General features: G+C 39.4%; 1 protein-coding gene across 3 annotated transcripts in view; it reads left to right on the top strand.

Moving 5' to 3' along the window:
* Positions 1-19,263, top strand: part of ei24 (EI24 autophagy associated transmembrane protein) — a 50,763-nt gene extending 31,500 nt beyond the window's left edge. For 2 of the 3 annotated variants that reach the window (XM_063038628.1, XM_063038629.1), the window contains exons 7-11: positions 3,842-3,961; positions 4,888-4,999; positions 8,409-8,520; positions 10,996-11,070; positions 13,852-19,263. In XM_063038628.1, the coding sequence (XP_062894698.1) occupies positions 3,842-3,961; positions 4,888-4,999; positions 8,409-8,520; positions 10,996-11,070; positions 13,852-14,014 (582 nt within the window). In that variant the 3' untranslated portion in view covers positions 14,015-19,263. The remainder of the gene's footprint in view (positions 1-3,841; positions 3,962-4,887; positions 5,000-8,408; positions 8,521-10,995; positions 11,071-13,851) is intronic. The other variant, XM_063038630.1, reaches the window with a different exon arrangement.
* The last annotated feature ends 589 nt before the right edge of the window (positions 19,264-19,852 follow it).

The raw sequence follows: 19,852 nt of genomic DNA, 5'->3' as shown, positions 1-19,852 counted from the left end.
GCTGGAAAATTTTATGGACATTTATGATGGGTATGGAATATATCTTTGAGCCCACATTGATTTATTTGCCCAATTTAGAAAGTAATTTGTCCCAGCAAGAATGCATTGTACTAACCCAAGCTCGAATTGGCAGGCCCAAGTCCTGGTGTTCATTGGCTGAAATGAAGCTTTGGCTTTAATTTATTATAATTCCACAGTTAATTAGAGCTGATTGTTGCCAAGCATCCTATTGCTTGGGCAGTTGAGCCAACTTTACTTTTCATAGCATAAGCTTGCAGGATCATTTCAATTCAGCATATGAGATGTAGTCGGTAGTAATGCCCATTTAGCCTGCTCCAGAAGTCATGGATTTCAGATAGTCCTCCATAATTCTACCTTCATTTGCTAGGTTCTCAATCTCTTGATTGTAGTAGCATTCAAAATCTTGTCTACCTGTGTTTAATATACTCAATAGCAAAATTCACAATCCCAGTGGTCAAGAATACCAAATTCACAGCTTTAAATAAGTAAATATAAGCCTTGTTTCAGCTTAGTGCCAAGATGTAAGAAAATTGGCACTGACTGGTCTAGATATAATAATAAGTACTTTATTGATCTTGAGTGGGAAATTATTGTTACAGCAGCAACATTTTAAAAACACATTTAGCAATGATAATAAATATAATAATATTAACTAATAAAGTACAGAATAATTAATTTACCAATGTGCAATAACATACAAAATGATAAAACAGCAACTATTGTACTATGACGTGTAGACAAGACTCGTCGCAGTCCTCTTCCTCCTAAAATCAATCACCATCTCCCTGGTTTTTGCCACATTCAGGAACAGGTGATTTCTCCGCACCATTCCACAACCTTGTCTATTTTACTCTGACTCCTGCCCATCTCTGATACACCCAACCACCGCAGAGTCATCAGAGAACTTTTGCAAGTGACAAGACTGAAAGTTGTACTAAAAGTCTGAGGTGTACAGAGTGAACAGAAATGGAGACAGGACAGTTCCTTGTGACACTCCAGTGTAGTCACCTCTACGTCGGACAGAGAACTACCCAGCCATACAAACTGGGGTCTATCTGTCAGTAATCCAGGAGATAGAAGATTTGTCTACGCCCATCCTTTGCAGCTTCTCACTCAGGAAAAAGTGGCTGGATTGTATTGAAGGCACTAGAGATATCAAAAAATGTGATTTTCACAATGCCACTAGCATCATCCAGATGAGAGTGAGCTCTCTACAACAGGTAGATGATGGCATCATCCACTCCCACATGAGGTTGGTAGGCAAACTGTAGAGGGTCCAATGAAGATCTCACCTGCAGTCCAAGGTAAGTCAGGACCAGCCTCCCCAGCACCTTCATCACAAGATGTGAGGGCAATTGGTCTGTAGTCATTAAGTTCAGATGGAGTCACCTTCTTGCGTACAGGAACAAAGCCAGAAGTCTTCCATAGCACTGGTATCTTTTCCTGAGTCGGACTCAGATTGTAAAGGTGCTGCAAATACCAGATGGCTGGCTTGCACGGGCCTTCAGTACCCCGGGGCTGATACCATCTGGTCCTGCAGCCTTGCCTTGATGTAGTTGCTCCAGCTGTCTCTTAACCTGGCCTGTGGTCACAGTCAGGTGAGGGAGGGTGGGCATCCCCATGGAAGCTGAATACTCTGAAGTTGAGGGGGTTTGGAAAACAAGCACTCACCAGAGAGGAGGGAGGGATGGATGGAGGAGGCTTTGGGGGCAGGGAGGGTGCTTGGTTTGGGCAAGTGGGGGAGGGGACAGCTGAAGGTCCCATGTTGAACCTGTTGGAAAAACAATTCAATTTGTTGGTCCTACCCAGGCAGCCCTCAATCTTCCTTTCTTTAATGTTGAAGCCTGTGATCTGTTTCGTGTTCGACCACATGTCCCTTATGTTATTCTGCTGGAACTTGTACTCCAGCTTCTTCTTGTAGGAGTCTTTGCACTCCCTCAGCCTTACTGTTAGTTCACTCTGTACTCGCCTCAGTATTTATCTATCTTCAGACCTGAAGGCTTTCTTATTCAAAATTCTTTCAGGTCACTGGTGATCCAGGGATTGTTGGGAAAGCAGCATACAGTCCTGGCTGGCAGGATGGTGTTCTCACAGAAATTGATATAGCCTGTGATGCAATCAGTCATTTTGTTAATGTCCTCCCTGTTTGGCTCACATAACAAGGATCTAAATATTTAAATCCGAATTTTTTTTGGCCTCCGCCAATCCCCAGGCACCTATATTGCATCATTTTAAATACATCAGTAAATTCATCTAGTCGACTTATCTTCACCACATCAGACAATTTATTCATCACTCAAAGCTATATATTAAATGTTTTGTATCTTCTTAGACCAGTATATCCTTCTTGTTATATAAAAAAGCAATAGCCAATATTCCCTGCTTTTCGCCTTACAGCATTGCAGTAAGATTTTTATACTCCAATCTATTTGCAATGAAGGCCTATATTTTATTTGCTCCTCTGTCTGCATACAGCACCAACATGATTATCTTTTGAAACCTCACTTTATTGGCCAAAAAAGGACAGCTTCTCTGGTTATCAGCCCCCACCCCACCACTGACTGGATACCAGTGCACCAAAGACGTGCAACAATTAGATTTTTCAAAAAGGAAAACCACCCTTAAAGTCTAGTTTTCTTCCAGTAAAATAGTTCTTGTGTGTGGATAATGATAGCGAAAATGCAGCAGGACAAACCATTTGTGAAAAAGACAAATATAACAGTGAAGCGGTCAGAAATAGTATCTATATTTTGTTAGGATTAATTAAAATATCTAAAATACAATTCTGAACAGATTACAAACACTGACTCACCTTTTTTTTTTGTTCTTTTTTCACTACTTATTTATTTCTTATATTTCTTGTTATAACTTTCAGTAATTTTTAGGTACTGCACTGTACTGCTTTCACAAAACAACAAATTTCACGACATATGTCCTTGATAAACCTGATTCTGATTTTGATTCAGTCAGCCCAGAGAGATGGCGATTTCCTTGAATTTTTGTCAAAAGGTAGTGCTTAGTGGTGGGAAGAAAGGTTGATTTACTGCTACATGCTGTTCAGTTAAATAGAATCCTGATCATGAAAGTCTATTTGATCAAATGATTTTTTAAGAACTATATCTTAAGAATTAAAGAATAATGTAAGTTAAAATTTATATTACTTATTCATTATTATTTAATCCTAACTGTAATCCATTTAAGATCAGTTTTACAGAGCTTTCAATCTGGGGTTATGTTGCTGTAAAGTTATATTACTGGCTTTTAGGGGCTACTGTTTCTGACAGTATAAAGCAAAGAACCTATATGTCCAGCTGGTAGGTTGGCATGGGATTATTTGAAAAATGAAATGGAAAAAATTGGTAACCTAGTATTAAAGCTGGAAAAATTGGTAACCTAACATTAAAGATGGAGAACCTCTGGAAATGCAGAAGTGCTTAAACAGTTTGTAACTGAGTTGATAGTGCACATTCAGACATCAGAATCTTGGGAGGAGGCTGCTAAACTACAGAAATGATTGAGGAAAAAGTAACCTTGGTTGTTGGAAGATGGAAAATGTATATGTTTACGTTTATTCCTTACCATTCATTGCTCAGTCACAACATTTATGCAGGAAAATCTTGATTCTTTAGAGTAAGAACAGAAAATGCTTGAAACATTCTGTAGGTCTGTGACTTGATATGTTAAATGTTTCTCTTTCCGCAGATGCTGCTTGACCTGCTGAGTATTTGTATTTTTCTTTAAAATTTCTGGCATCTGCAATTCAAGTTAAATTATCTATAACACTGCTTCACATGTTACAACATTGTCCTCTATTTTACAGGACATTGCTGATTTAGCATTTAAAGTGTCTGGAAGGAAAGCACAACCCTTCCCCAGTATCAGTAAGATTATTGCAGACATGCTCTTCAATCTGCTTCTGCAGGCCTTGTTCCTCATTCAGGTATGATTGGATCAGAGATACAATGCTGGATTAATAAACTCCAAGCTGAGCATGAGTGTAGTTTTCTTTGTCAGCGATAGAATTGTTTTAATTTTGACTATGCCCTGTTTAATCTCCTGAACTATGTGCTGATGTGGTATTGATGAAACTCAAACTGCCTGCTGATGAGAAATGTTTCTCACAATCATCTTTTTGGTCCATTCTGTCATTATGTCTCAATTTCTTTACACAGGTGTATACTGGCATTTTTCTGTACAACACAATTCTTATATTTTATTATGAAACTGTGATAAATGTAGTTTTATTGTTAAGTTAAAACCCTCAGGGGGAAAGAAATACTTTGTCTTCCGGGACATACAACAGAACTCTCCAACCAATGAATTACATATAAAATAGAGTCACAATTGCAGTGTAACATAGGAAGTTCAGCAGTCAGTGTAAGGAGAACATTCAACAGCTTAGTTCACTAGTTGAGGGGTTTATATTGGCTAAGACAAAGAAGCAAGTAACCCTGCCATGTTTGAGATAGCACTGTGCAATTTTAATGCCCATCTGTAGAGGGAGAATGATCAACACTTTATGAATTCAGTGTTAGGAAGAATGGTTGATGGAATTTAATGCTGCCTGCTGTTTAGTTAAAAAATCCTGATGGTGACATTCTAGAAAATGAGAGCACTTGCAGCAGTCAAGCACTTCTCTTGTAGTGCATTGGGTGTTGCTGAAGTTGGTGGAGTGGGCGTCAAACCCCCAAGTCAGATAAGATTGGAACCATAGTCCAGCAAACAGTTGAGTTGTAACTATGAATTATACTAATGTAAAAAGAAACTGGAGTTTTTAGTAATTCAACACCTTCTGCTGAAAAGTTTGAGGATAAGATGGGTTCTGGAGTGGTACTTTTATGGTTAACCACTGTTTCTTTACTCTAGGGACTGATTGTGAGTCATTTTCCTATTGAAATTATTGGACAGCTGGGCAGTCTGTTTCATATGTCAATGCTGTATTCCTTGTACTGCTTTGAGTATAAATGGTTCAACAATGGTAAGTAAAGCTTTTGCCACTGACATCTGATAGTAAGTTGGGTGTAAGGTATGAAAAGGAAAAGACAAGCTTGACCAGTGAGCCCCAATGTTAAGTTTCTACATTTGGTACCTTGTTATCACTGCCAAAACCCCAATCAACTACGTAACCTGCCTGTAGGGAAAGGGAAAACAGGAATATTTTTATTTATTTAGTGAAAGCACACCAGGAAAAATTCTTCTCTGACCATGCTGGCCATTATGTAAATTCCGAAAGAGCACCTAAACTGGAGAGGGACACCACCTGTCCTGTTGTATTGGCCACATTAGAAATTCCTTGTGAATGATCACATTAAATTGGTAGTGACTTCAAAAGATAGCAACTTATTGAGTAGTTAAGTTGATTATTTTATTTTATTTTTTCTTTTTTTTTGGAACTGTTTTCACCTGACCTCTCACTTCTTCCTCTTAGCTAATTTGTGCTCATGCTGCTTGGCACTTCCTCTGCAAGATCCCATTACAAGAGTAAAATCAGTTCACCGGATAAATGATAATTTAAGACAAGCCTGATAACACCAACAGCTGGCCTTTGTAGCATTTTATTACAGAACTAACACAGTAGACCGATAGGGAAGGCTGAGGGAAAACGCATGATGCAATTGCTTAGTAACTAAGCCGCTCACAGCTGAATAATGGTCATTGTGGTTTAAAAGCCACTTGCAGGGCTGCAGCCGAGCAAAACTACTGAATTGATAAATTTTATGTCCCCACTGGAAGGGCGGCAGTTTAAAATTAGACTATCTGAGGGTTAGCTTTTCTAAGCCCAGTTAGAGACATTATCAGTAACAAGCTCTTATTCATAGAGGTACCATATTGTATGTATGCTTAAATAGATTTATTTCCCTTCAGGTCACCTGCTATGCCAATGGGTGCAAATGTCTCTCAACTGATGCATGCTACCTGAGTATGACTAATAGTAATTAATATAAATCTCTTGGATACACTTAATGTCACAAAGGTCTAAGATTAGATCCTACATCCGATAAACATTAGTGGCTGTGTCCTTTTGTCTAAAATTAATTTGAGGCATGTTCTCAACCTTAAAGGAAACCTAGGCAGTTGATTTAACCTTCACAGTACTGGTTGGGAACCGATGTGGAAGCATTATTTTTCCTTGGTCCGTGACTAACATGAGGAGGTAGATAGGTACAAGACTGCACGACTCCATTCAGGATTATACAGAACACACTTTGCTTATTAGCAATGTAAGATATGTATTTCAATAACATGTTTTCTTTTCTTACCCCCCCCCAAACATTTTTTTGTGGGATCCTCCTGCAAATATTGATACCCTTCCTTACCCCTTATGCACAGATGTTGATGCCTTCCTAGTTATCTTGTAATTATTGACATCTTCCAAATGTCCTTTTCAAATGATGTACAGAGAAAATTTAGCTATACCTTATTGTGAGTTGCTATAGCTTATGCTTGTTGTGCAATTTTCCATGCCCAGCCACAGGAAGGTGAAGTTTTAATGTAACGTAGCATGTGAAATGTTGAGCATATTTGAGTAGTAATAAAATGTGAGTCTGATGACCAAGTCTTTGAGGAGGCATTTGACCACACAATCTTCAGGTGTGGTAGCAAAAAGGTAACTTCTGAGACACAACTTGTGGTTTCTCTGACTGTCAGTTTCTTAGTAACTTGAGATCTGAAAAACCAAATCAATAACTTGGGAAAAAAATGTTGATTCCATTTAAATTTATGAAAATTTATTTTTGAGGTATGTTTTATTTCTAGATGGGGACAATATTTGATGAACCTTCACCCACTTCTGCTCCTTTTATGTTTTTATCAAGCAAAGTGAAAAGGCTTGTTAAGTTGATTCCTGGGATGAAAGGGTTGACTATCAAGAGAGTCTGAAAATGTTGTGCCTATACCAGGAGTAGAGCAGAATGCAAGGTGATATTATTAAAACATGAACTTCACAGGGTGAATTCTGTGATACCTAGAATTAAGAGGCATAGTTTCCCAATAAGGGTTCAAATGGCTCTGTTTATTATCAAAGAATGTATACAGTATACAACTTGATGTCTGTTCTTCACAGATGTCCACAAGAAACAGAAGAACCCCAAAAGAATGAATGACCGAAAAAACATTAGAACCCCAAAGCCCCCCTCACCCCTCCCCTGCACAAGCAGCAGTAAAGCTTCAATCTCTCCCCTCCATCCATTTCAGCAAAAAGTATCAGCGCCTACCACCCACCAAACAGTAACAAAGCACCCAAAGAGAGACCATGATCTGCAGTCAACAAAATCTATCGCTTATCCAACAGTTCGACAGCCACGGGCTTTCTCTCTCATTAATAAGGGACAGAGAGATGTCACCCATTGCACAGCGAAAGGGGAGACTAGCAGTCGCAGTTACGTTGTTACAGTCTGCCGCATTGTTTTTTATTCCGAGGTTCTCCAGACTCGAAATCTTAAAGAGAGAGAGAGAAAGTGTTTGGTAAACTAGAGACCCCCCCCCCTTCCGCACATCCATCACAGCAAAATCCTGATGTTCCTTCTCCCGCGATGCTTCAGTCAGCAACACTGGCAAGGAATCAGTCGTCCACAGAGCCACGCAGGGCCACACCCCAGAGGGCCCATCTTCCATGCCACGCCTGGAAAATGTCGGAAAACGGCCGGTTGGTCCAGGAGTGGGAACTCATCGCAGTGAAAGACCTGCAGTTTTGAGTGCCTTTGCAGATCGGGGACCTCGATAGAACCCCAGCCACCTTGAAAAGGGAAAAACAGGCATTAAGGAGAGAAGTTTAATCTGTTTCCGCAGATGAACTCAAAGAGGCAGCCATTTGGTGCCGTTTTAACTGCACCCATTACAGGAGATGAGGATTTTCTTTTATGAGGGTTGTGAATACTTTGGAATTCTGCAGCCTAGTGGTTGTAGAGACAGAGATATTGAATATACTTTTGGCATACATTGACAGATATTTCAACTTCAAGAGTATGGAGATATTGTGGGTAAACTAGTATTGTCAATTATTGGATCAACCTTGAGCTTACTGAATGATGGAGCAGGCTTAATGGGCCAATTGGCCTATTCCTGTTCCTGGTTCTTAGGTAAACCCAGCTGAAGGCCCTGACAGTGGTAACATTGTGGTTGGAAGGCCTCCGAATCTGGGCATTTCTGGTCAAATGTACCTGTTGTAGGTTCATAATGGAAAGTCTGTGGCCCATTAGCCTTGTAATAACCTGAATGGAGCATCTGTAACAATTTATAATGAGATAACAAATGGATTGTTGTGAAGCATGTCAGATTGCTGTATCGACTTGCCTGATCTTTGAGATTCTTCAGTTTCAATGCCTTTAGTGTATATTTTAAATGCAAAACATTATCTTGAGACATTTGTTCTTCCTCTGTTTGTATAGGGGTGGAGATGCATCAGCGCTTGTCCAACATTGAAAGGAATTGGCCCTATTACTTTGGTTTTGGATTACCCTTGGCTATTCTCACTGCTCTGCCCTCATCCTATGTGATCAGGTTTGTGCTATACGAAACTGTCAGTAAAAATAGATGAAAAAGTACAAGTTCTTTGACATGAAGAACCTTACAATTTGCTACTTGGGCTAGGCTAAAGTATTGTATAAAGATGTGGCTGTCTGTTTTAGGAAGCTTGTCAAAGCCATTAATGGGGTGCATGAGATTTATGAGCAGAATATGGAAGGTGAGGGGTCTTCAGTTACGTGGAGAGGTTGGAGAAATTGGGATTTTCTTCCTTAAAATCATAAAGGTCTTTGTAACTAAACTAAAAGTAGTGTAAATGGTAAGTGGGTCAGTAAACCAAAGAACACTGATTTAGAGTAATTATCAAAAGCCAGAATTGAAATGAGAGAAAAATATATGTAACTAGTTATAAGACATAGGACATAGGTCATTCAGCAGTTTGAGTCTGCTCTGTCATTCCATCATGGCTGATTTATTGTCCTTCACCACCCTATTTTCCTGCTTTCTCCCTGTAACCTTTGACACCCTTGCTAATCAAGAACCTATTAACCTCCTCTTTAAGTATACCTAATGACTTGGTTTCCACAGCTGTCTGTGGCAATGAATTTCACAGATTCATCACCCTATGGCTAAAGAAGTTCCTCCTCACCTCTGTTCTAAAGGGATGTTCTTGTATTCTGAGGTTGTGCCTGCTGGTTCTAGACTCTCTCACTATTGGAAATATTCTCTCCACATCCACTCTGTCTTGGTCTATGGAGGCCTTTCAATATTTGATGGGTCTCAGTGAAATTCCACCCTCTCTCCCAATAAGTTCAGGTCCAGAGCCATCGAATGTGTTCCTCATACATTGACCCTCATTCTTGGGATTCTTTTTGTGAACCTCCTCTGGACCCTCTCCGATTCCAGCACGTGCTTTCTCAGATAAGGGGCCTAAAACTGTTCACAATAGTCCAAATGTGGTCTGACGAATACCTTATAAAGCCTCAGTATTACATCCTTGCTTTTATATTCTTGTCCTCTCAAAATAAATGCGAAGGTTGCATTTGCCTTCCTCACCATCGACTCATCCTGCAAGTTAACTTGCAATGTGATCTAGAATGCATAGCCTGAAAGATTGGTTAAGGAGCTACAGCTATAATTCTCTAAAGAGAAATGAGTACATGAATATTGAAAATTACAAAGCTTTGAGAAACAGATCGATAACTCATTGGATGGCTGTTTCTTAGAGTAAGTATAGACCAAATGGGCTCCTTCTTGAGCTGTAAATTCTAAGATTCATTAACTTGCATTCCTTTTCAACACCACAACCAAACACAAAAATCTATGACCTCGTCTTACTTTGGAAACTCTTGCATACTTTCACCTCAGTGGTTCTTTTTGAAGTCCTGAACATGTTGATGCTTCCAAGTTCTGTACTTTTTCCTCCAAGACATCTATTTGAATCTCACCAGGTTTACCTCCCTGCTCCTCAGATTCTGCTTGTCATATTCCAAGCCAGTTCAGTTTTCTCCAGCTAAACCTAGATAAAATTGATGTCCAATTTTACTCAGCAGGCCCCAGCACAACCCCACCTAGCCACTGGTTACAACCATCTCCCTTGCCCATTGTTTTATCATTTATCATTTGTGAAATTTTGACATGTGTGCAAGCTTTGTCCTCCCCAGCACACAGATCCACAAACTCCATCACCTTTACACCTGAACACACCTGTGAAACTTCTCATGATTTTATAACCTTCACATTTGCTTTTTCCTTTGGTATCTACACTGGTTTTCTATCCTTAGCTGCCTGTGAACTTCAGCTCATCCAAATATATATTGTGAGTACACTTTGATTCCATTCTGGACCACCCAGTACCCATGTCCTCATTGTCACCTCTCAGTCCCTCAACATCTCAGATTTGAATCTGAGCTTGTATTTGTGTCTTTGCATGCTCCCCTCTCCTGTGCATATTAGTCCTATGTAGCTCCTTCCCCAGTTTGCAGCAAAAACCCTGAAAATTAGGGATAAAGGAGAAAGAAATCAAAAAAATACACGTAATGAGACAACACATGTGAAAATTGGACAAAGTGAGTATTCAGAGAAGAGAAGGAGACACAGATGTGGAGATTCGGTGTTACAGGAAGAGAGAAACATTTCCTGGCTAAATAAATCAGATTAGACCAGGGTGGATTTAAAATTTATTTTACTTAGAGCTCCAGTAACAGGCCTTTCTGGCCCAATGAGCCCCCGCCACCCAATTATACCCATGTAACCAATTAACCTACTGAACTGCACGTCTTTGAAATGTGGACGGAAACCAGACTACCAGAAGAAACCAATATGGTCAAAGGGAGAACATACAAGCTCCTTACAGACAGTGTCTGAAAAGTTCAGTGTTTGGGTTGGGCCCAAATGTTGAAACCAGTAAGTGTTGCTGCTAGTCTACTTCCAGTGGAAACAGTATTCTGCCTAGAGCAGTGTATTAAAATGACCACTTTGCAACAGAGTATTTCTTTTTGTGTTTTACAGTGGCTGTTTGTTCTCCATTCTTTTTCCTCTGTTTATAATAAGTGCAAATGAAGCAAAAGTCCCAGTGAGGTCATTGTGAGTATACTTTGATTCTATTCTCTCTTCGCTCCTCTGAAGCAGTCCAAATATTTTGAGGTTCACTATTAGAGGTTGAATTAAAGAGGAAGGTTAAGAATTTTCTGCAATCCTACAAGTATGACAGCAAACAAGTTTCCACAGGCTAAGTGAGATTGATGCTGATTTGAGACCGTCTCCCAGATTTTGCTCCTCTGCTGTGATGTTTCAACACTTTTCATCTCCAGAAGCATGAAGGTGGGACAATAAGAGTGATATTACTTCACCTGATAGGAGATTTTGAATCTAACTGTGCCTGATGACAATTATCACATGCTCTCTCTCATAAGGATACATTATCTGTTTTACAGAGCTCCAGCCTTGTCCCTCTGTCCACAGTTCATACATTTCCCTCGACATCTAGTGGGCAGAGTAATGTGTTTCAAGGATGATGCCAGTGGCCTTGGCAATTTGTACTAAAAACAGACACTTATTTTCATTGTATCCGTTCTGTCTCACCCTGATAAAGTATGTTGCCCCAGTGTTACAGGAATAATGTTAGTCAACCACAGCATTGCCACATCCAAATGCACTGTCATAGTCATAGTCATACTTTATTGATCCCGGGGGAAATTGGTTTTCATTACAGTTGCACCATAAATAATTAAATAGTAATAAAACCATAAATAGTTAAATAGTTATGCCAGGAAATAAGTCCAGGACCAGCCTATTGGCTCAGGGTGTCTGACCCTCCAAGGGAGGAGTTGTAAAGTTTGATGGCCACAGGCAGGAATGACTTCCTATGACGCTCTGTGTTGCATCTCGGTGGAATGTGTCTCTGGCTGAATGTACTCCTGTGCCCAACCAGTACATTATGTAGTGGATGGGAGACATTGTCTAAGATGGCATGCAACTTGGACAGCATCCTCTTTTCAGACACCACCGTCAGAGAGTCCAGTTCCATCCCCACAACATCACTGGCCTTACGAATAAGTTTGTTGATTCTGTTGGTGTCTGCTACCCTCAGCCTGCTGCCCCAGCACACAACAGCAAACATGATAGCACTGGCCACCACAGACTCGTAGAACATCCTCAGCACCGTCCGGCAGATGTTAAAGGACCTCAGTCTCCTCAGGAAATAGAGACGGCTCTGACCCTTCTTGTAGAGAGCCTCAGTGTTCTTTGACCAGTCCAGTTTAATGTCAATTCGTATCCCCAGGTATTTGTAATCCTCCACCATGTCCACACTGACCCCCTGGATGGAAACAGGGGTCACCGGTACCTTAGCTCTCCTCAGGTCTACCACCAGCTCCTTAGTCTTTTACACATTAAACTGCAGATAATTCTGCTCACACCATGTGACAAAGTTTCCTACCGTAGCCCTGTATTCAGCCTCATCTCCCTTGCTGATGCATCCAACTTTGGCAAACTCCCTTTCCATTGAATCTATTGATGCCACTCAGTTGCCTGGTTAGTCCTCTTATCTTGTCAAAGGGTATGTAAGCTATTCAAAAGTAGGAAGAAAATTATGAGATTTTGAAATGATTCAAGATTCAAATTTATTTATCATATGTACATAAAAACATACAGTAAAATGTGTTGTTTGCATTAACAACCAACACAGCCAAGGTTGTGCTGGAGGCACCCTGCAAGTGTCCCACACAATCCAGTGCCATCATAGCATGCTCACAATGCTTGGCTGAACGCAACAAGTATCAAAACAACAGGAAAACATGCACAGTCCCTCCCAACCGTGCAAACCCCAGGACAGGCTGTCTTCAGCCTGCAGTTGACTCTGATTCACAGATATTGATCTGATATTTCAAATGATAAATAATATGAAGATTTAGCTTTAATTGCATCCATACCGAACAATTCACTGTAACACAGGAATTTCTTTGACGTGGGTAGCTAAGAATATCATAAACAAGAGAAAATCTGCAGATGCTGGAAATCCAAGCAACACATACAAAATGCTGGAGGAACTCAGCAGGCCAGGCAGCATCTATGGAATAGAGTACAGTTCACATTTCGGGCTAAGACCATTCAGCAGGACTGTTGTTTGGATTAATCTTGTGTTCTAGTTCTTTTTCTGCTAGGTTACGTTCTTCAAGTGCTCATCTTCATGCTTTTTGTGTATTATGAAAGTTCCACTGCCTTTTCAGTTAGTTCCAGATTTCTTCCTACATCTTGGGTGAAAACATTTTTCTCCTCTGCTTCCTTCTAATCCTCCTTTTAATACACTGAATTCTGTAAAATTCCTGACATTGTTACAGTTTGTCCTGCTGAGCTTATTTTGAATCCAGCTTACTATGATGTCTTGGATCCCAATGTCTTTTGCTTTGCTTATCAGTCTTCCACATCGAACTTTGTCAAATATGTTGCTATAATAAATCCCCAGCATCACCACATCAAAAATTCTATTAACTACACCAGGCAAATGTATACTGACTGGTTGATTTATACTGTCCCTCGGAATTTTTAGCATAACTTCATTAGGCAGCCTGATCTGTAGTTGACTAAATTATTTTCTCCCTTTTTAAGCAACAATATCACCAATAGGAATACTCCAGCACTGTGCTGGTAACCAAAAGCAATTGGAAATCAATAATCAGAGCCTTTGTTAGTTCCTAAGAAGTTGCGATACACTTACTGATTTATTGATTTTTAAAGATGTAGGACTCCTTACTGTGACTCTATTGGGTGGAGGGGATGGGTGGAAGTTTGTTAGGAGAATGAGGAATTGCAGTTACTCTTTATAAACAGAACTGATTAAAGTTGTTTGCCCTTCTCTCATTCCAGTCATTTTCAGCTGCATCTCTTCTCCTTTGTGATAATGCTCAGCAACAAACTCTTTCACAAGACCGTTCATATTCAATCTGCCATGATAGCAACAGCATCATCAGAGCATCTGCCATCTCCTCATCCGTCCCCTGCCAAACAAAGGCTAATGATGCAACAGTAAACTCCAGTCCAGGACACTTTGCTTCTTGGCATTTTGCACAAGGTACACCTCCTACCTGTCCTATGAAGGCAGGACAGTTCTCAAGGAGGCTTTGAGTAGCCACGTTTTGCTTGTGTGTATATATACCTGGCAGTTCCAACGTCCAATGTAAGAATTTGTCCTCCTGCTGTGGAGCTGGGAGGTAGAAGATTTGAACTTCCATCAGATTTTAATGTGGTAAATTTTATGTGAAAAAGCATTTTATAGAAGATGTATGAGTGAGACAGAAATTGCAGCAAATACTCTCTGACTTGTGCCTAAATGTAATTTTTTTTTGTGTACACATTTGTGCCAAGTATGTGACTTACAGAATACAGTGCTACGTTTTATTGTTGCTTTGAGGGAGTTTTGGGCAGGGAGTTGGAAGATGGGAGGAACTGTGTATGGGATAGTAAAAGTGTAACTGTGCTTGTGTCAGTTTTAGTCTCAGTCCAGATTACCATCAGGGATATCGTAATGGAACTTGTGTTCCAGCTCAACATTAAACCAATAATGATAATGGTAAGTGTATTTGTGATCCTCTTGAATTAGTGAAGCCTGATTTTTTTTTTTTTTTGTTTTTGGAAAAATGATATTTTGAAGAAGGAAGAATTGTGTACTACAATGGACTTTACAAGATCTTGCTCCTCAACTAAAAGTGAAATGTATTCTTAATGTAACTTTTTTTTTCTCTGCTGATGTCCTCAAATCTGCTCTGTTATGGTTAGGATAAATGTTCACACCACTGACTATTGGATCTATGGCTGAGTCACTTACTGACATGCAAGCTCAGTGAAAGTAAAGTTAATTTGCATTAATCTAAGACTGGGAGAAGACACTGAACTGTTCCATACCTGACATGCCTTCTGTAAACTGTACCAAAGAGGGTTAGGTCTCTTTTGCTAAACTCTACCAGATTGGATGTTTAATTTTAAGTCTATTGAATGATGAACCAAAAATTCTTTGAAAGTAACCACAAAATGTGGGGAACCCAGAATTTGTCACAAGTAATGTTCCAGGCAAGTGATCCTGATCATAAGACCAAACTTTTTGTAGCAAATCCATTGAAACAGCCCCTTCCTGCTTATAAAACTAAACTATTCACGTTAAGAAGTCAAATGATCAAAGTTTTATTATTGAGTCTACTTGATGTTAAACAATGTGGTGTTGAAGAGTACAACTTGAACAAAATGTAGGAAATTTGGTGACTGGAACATGAAAGATCAGGTGCCCTCTTCTCCCAGCCTATCCCCCAAATGGTAGCATCATGCTTTGCAAACTTGGAAGTTTTGTTCATTCGTGTGCTTTTTGACTTTGGCCTTTTTTCCCCCTGGATTGGTTGCTGTTCAGTGGGCTGCTATATCTCATCTAACAGATATAGGTTTATGAATCTGGCTAAGGTATTTCATTATTAATGATTATCCTTTGGTTGATTTTCAATAGCTAAATTTAAAAAGAAAATTAAAAGAGCAAGTTACATCTGTAATGAAGAGCCAGTATGAGTTGGCTGTCAAGTCCTTAATGTATATATCTGATTTCAAGGAAATAGAGTATCTTTATGTCAGACAGGGGAAGGGAAAGGGAAATATTGAAGAACTATAACTATCTTTATCCTAATTGGAGAATGGCACTGGTGAACAAGAGAGAATGCAGGATCTCTTCAAAAGTGTAAGAAAGATCAAAGATAGACACTCTGTGTCACTTTATTAGGTACCACTTCAAGGTTCAACATGTTGTGAGCTCAAAGATGCTCTTCTGCACACCACTGTTATAATGGGTGGTACTGTCACCTTCCTATCAGCTTGAACCAGTCTGTTATCTTGTTTTTCACACTATTCTTTATAAACTCTAGAGATTGTTATGTGTGAAAATCCCAGGAGATCAGCAGTTTCTGAGATACTCAAAGCTCCCCATCCAGCACCAACAACCATTCATCGTTAAAAGTCACTTAAATCAAACTTTTTCTCTATTCTGATGTATGGTCTGAACAGCAACTGAATCTCTTGACCATGTCTGCATGCGGTTATGCATGGAGTTGTTGCCACATATTTGGCTGATTAGATATTTGCATTAATGAGCAGGTGTACCTAATAAAGTGGCCACTGAGTGTACTTGTGATCAAAGCCACCATGTATGAAATCGACTGCTTGTGTCAGTGATGTGGGCAGCTATTGATTAACAGAATAATCTACTGCATTGTGTATACAGAGGGCTGCAGGTTGAAGCTAAATAAAGTTACTGTAAAATTAGCTTTAGGTGAACTTGACTCAAGTTTTGGCCATACTTGTTCCCTGACCTCCAATTCCACATGACTTAATGTGACAGATTTTTCTATTAAATTTGTGCTTTCCCATCATCGTCATAAAAAGTGATAGCTGTTTGGTGAGGGATAGGGTACTATCTAACCCAGCACCCAACATACAACCAGATCACTGTACAGGTATGAAGTAGGAAGACCATTCACCTATCCAGAAAGACATTGAAGGTCTCTGCTAAATGTGATTCAAATGTTCCAGGGCTTTCATTTTCACATTCTTACCACTGTGGATAGATCATGTTACAAAAAAAAATTTCCTGGAATGAGTTCCATTTTTTCCCCTTACATCCGTTTAGAGTTTAAAATTGTTCCACGTCTTAGTGGCCAGACATGCTTTTGTAAGGTTGTTGTTTGTTATTTCTCCTTGTTGTCGAAAAGTTATTTCTCTAGCCTTTCCACCTAACTGTTCTCCAAACATGGCTTTTTGAATACTTTGCAACTCCAATGAACAGAAGTCAGCATTACAGGTGGAGGCAACAAATCTACTTCAACTAATTTCAACTAGTGGGGGTAAAATGCTTTTAAACATGTTCTAACACTGAGATTTAATGCACTTGGTATTTGAAAACTTATATTTTATGTACCTCTTAGTCCCTCTATATCTGTCCTAGTGATTGGCCATTGGCCAAATTCAACAGACTCCTGTGGCCCATCCTATGATAATCTCAGAGACATTGGATAAAGGTTACTAACAAATATGGGAATGATGATAAGGAGTTTTCTTCTCCTCCCCCTGCTGCCCGCTCTGAGATTGGAAGCACCAATTACCACAACTAGTTCTGCCAATAATACGTGTACCAAGGAAGGAGAACAAATGTGTGGAAGAGATTTGCTATTTTGCCCAACTGAGATGCTGTGCATCGCCTGTTCTCAAATGAATAATATGAAGCTTAATATGCATAGTTAGCTCAGTAATGATGTTAGTGCATAATTCTGCAAAGAAAAGTTTTGAATATGATAAACCTCAATGTCAGAGGCAAAATCATAACTAGTATAGTTGTGTCTTAGTTATTTTGCACTTTGTTTATTTGATCTATGCTGTTCATCAAGCTGGTTGCTTAGTTATTACCAAGCTTTCTTAACCTTGAATGTGTAGAATTAAATGGAAGGCCATTCTCAGGTGCAGACTGCAGCAAAGGGCCATATTAGAATAAAGACAAAAATTTGCATTGACTCTCTCAGATGTTGATTTTTTTTTTTCCTTACTCATATTTCTTTCCCCCTTTTAATGCATCCATCACTTCCCTATACTGAATACTTCTCTGTAGCTGACACTGTGGGACTTCTGTACGAAATTCTTAATTACATTTTACAGCATGATTCACTCCAGCCTGTAGCTTAAATATATTCATCATTATTATTCACTTTTTAATTAACAAATGAGTTGATCCAAAAAAAGACTGCCTTGGTGTGATTAGTATATCTTTGATTAACAGCAGCCCTCCAAGCAAAGTAGGTTTGGTTTTGGTTTATAACTATTGCATGTGGTCTTCACTTCCAGAGATCACCTGTACTGAGAATGAAGTCCACCCTCATTACATGCAGTTGTAACTAACTACAGGTGAAGAAACTTCACAATGTCATTGGTCCTCAGTCTTCCTCACCTTAACCCCCCCCCCCACCTCAGTCCATTTGGTCCATGAATGAGTGAAGTTGATGGCATTGTAGATTTCCTGTAAAGAATTAATCTGTGGGAATTGTAACAGCATTTACTTAAATTTACTGTGCAGTGATCATGTCTTGTCTGCTGAAGAAAAGCATTAATAGTGAATATTTCTTCTCCATTAAGTTGCCTCTAGACTGTTGCATCTGCCTCACAGCATTACTGTTTGATGTAATTAATTGCACATAACTTGGAATCTTGTTTATATTATATGGTTGCGATTTATCATGCATTTGAAACACCATCTCTAAATGTGAAATGTTAAGCTGTGAGGTTCTAGTAATTGATGGATTATTGTGCTATCCTTGTACATTCTGTAAAAATGTATGTTTTAACTTTCATCCTTGAAGCTTAAAAAGGTTCAACTAGATGTTGTCAGTTCAGATTCCTTCACCCCACCACTGCACACACAACTCCCAAACACTGCTATTTCATTCATCTACTTCCATTTCTGATGTTTTGTAATACAGATTGCAGCTATCAAATTACACTTGCTGCACTGACTGATGAAATCTTTCTGCAGTTAAATTACTGAGGGCTGGACAAAGCTAATGAAATATTTCTTTAACCAAGTCCCACCTTTTGAGAGGCCAAGTCAGTCAGGGGTACTGTTGCATTGATGCTGGTTCTGTGTGACATGTTTAACACTATGTATATGCAGGGTGTTTAAAGATGAGGGGTGGGTTCAGGGCATCACCTCTTCCCAACATCCACCACCTGCAGCAGGGACGCTGAACACTAACTGTTACTCATCTCGGTGCAGGTCTAGCAATTGGTTGTGCTGCCCCTAGTTACTTGGCTATAACAATGTCAACTGAGTGGTTTGAGGTGGGGATATATCCACAATGATAAATACTTTTCCCACAACAAACCGAAAAAGGGATGTTAAATATGTGGTTACAGGTGTGCTGAAAGACTGAGTTAAAATGTTTCCTTGGCAAGCTGCTTGTACTTATTTCTATGAAGGACAATGTTAAACTATCTCTAATGTACATTTATAAACTTCATAAAGCATGTTGCTTTCAAACTACAGGAAGCTAAAGCTGGTTAATTTTAAAATAAAAACATATCTTAATGTGTGGTGTTTTGTGAACTTGTATAAAGTTTTACAAGTTGTTTTACACTGTATGCTTTTGTACTGAGGATAGATCCTTGGCACCTGTCAGTCTGAGGATTTCACAAAACAGTTTAGTTTACTTGTCAATGTACGTACCACTGAACATGGAAATAAAGGCACTTGTACCAGTTGGAATCACAATTTCTGAATGAGAAACTGAAGAATGTGCATTTTTGGAACCTGCAGGAAAAAAAAATAAGTTGTAAATGGCACTAGCCAAGTTAGGGAAAGTGCTTCTATAACTTTCATACAGGACACTCAATTCATCACCTTAGTTATGTCAGAGGTTGAGACCATTCTATGACCAGTAGTTCAGCACCTTGTCAAAGGATTTCTGAACAGAATGAAAGGCTGCTAAACAAGATAAGATGAAATTGATGGCTTTGTGGTTGAATTTGCAAATGATACAAGGATAGATGGAGGGGCAGACACGGTTGAGGAAGCAAGAAATCTGCAGAAGGACTTGGACAGATTAGGAGAATGGGCAAAAAAGTGGCAGATGGAATACAGTACAGTGTAGAGAAGTGAATGGTCATGCACTTTGGTAGAAGGAATAAAGACATAGACTATATTGTAAATGGGGAGAAAATTCAGAAATTGGAGGTGCAAAGGTCAAGGGAGTCCTCATGCAGGATTCCCTAAAGGTTAACTTGCAGGTCGAGTCAGTGGTAAGGAATGCAAATGCATTGTTAGCAGTATTTTCAAGAGGACTAGAATGTAAAA

This window comes from Mobula hypostoma, chromosome X2 (genome assembly GCF_963921235.1).
Source record: "Mobula hypostoma chromosome X2, sMobHyp1.1, whole genome shotgun sequence".
Lineage (NCBI taxonomy): Eukaryota > Metazoa > Chordata > Chondrichthyes > Myliobatiformes > Myliobatidae > Mobula > Mobula hypostoma.
Note: the sequence above shows the minus strand (reverse complement) of the source record. Positions and strands in the feature narration are given on the sequence as shown.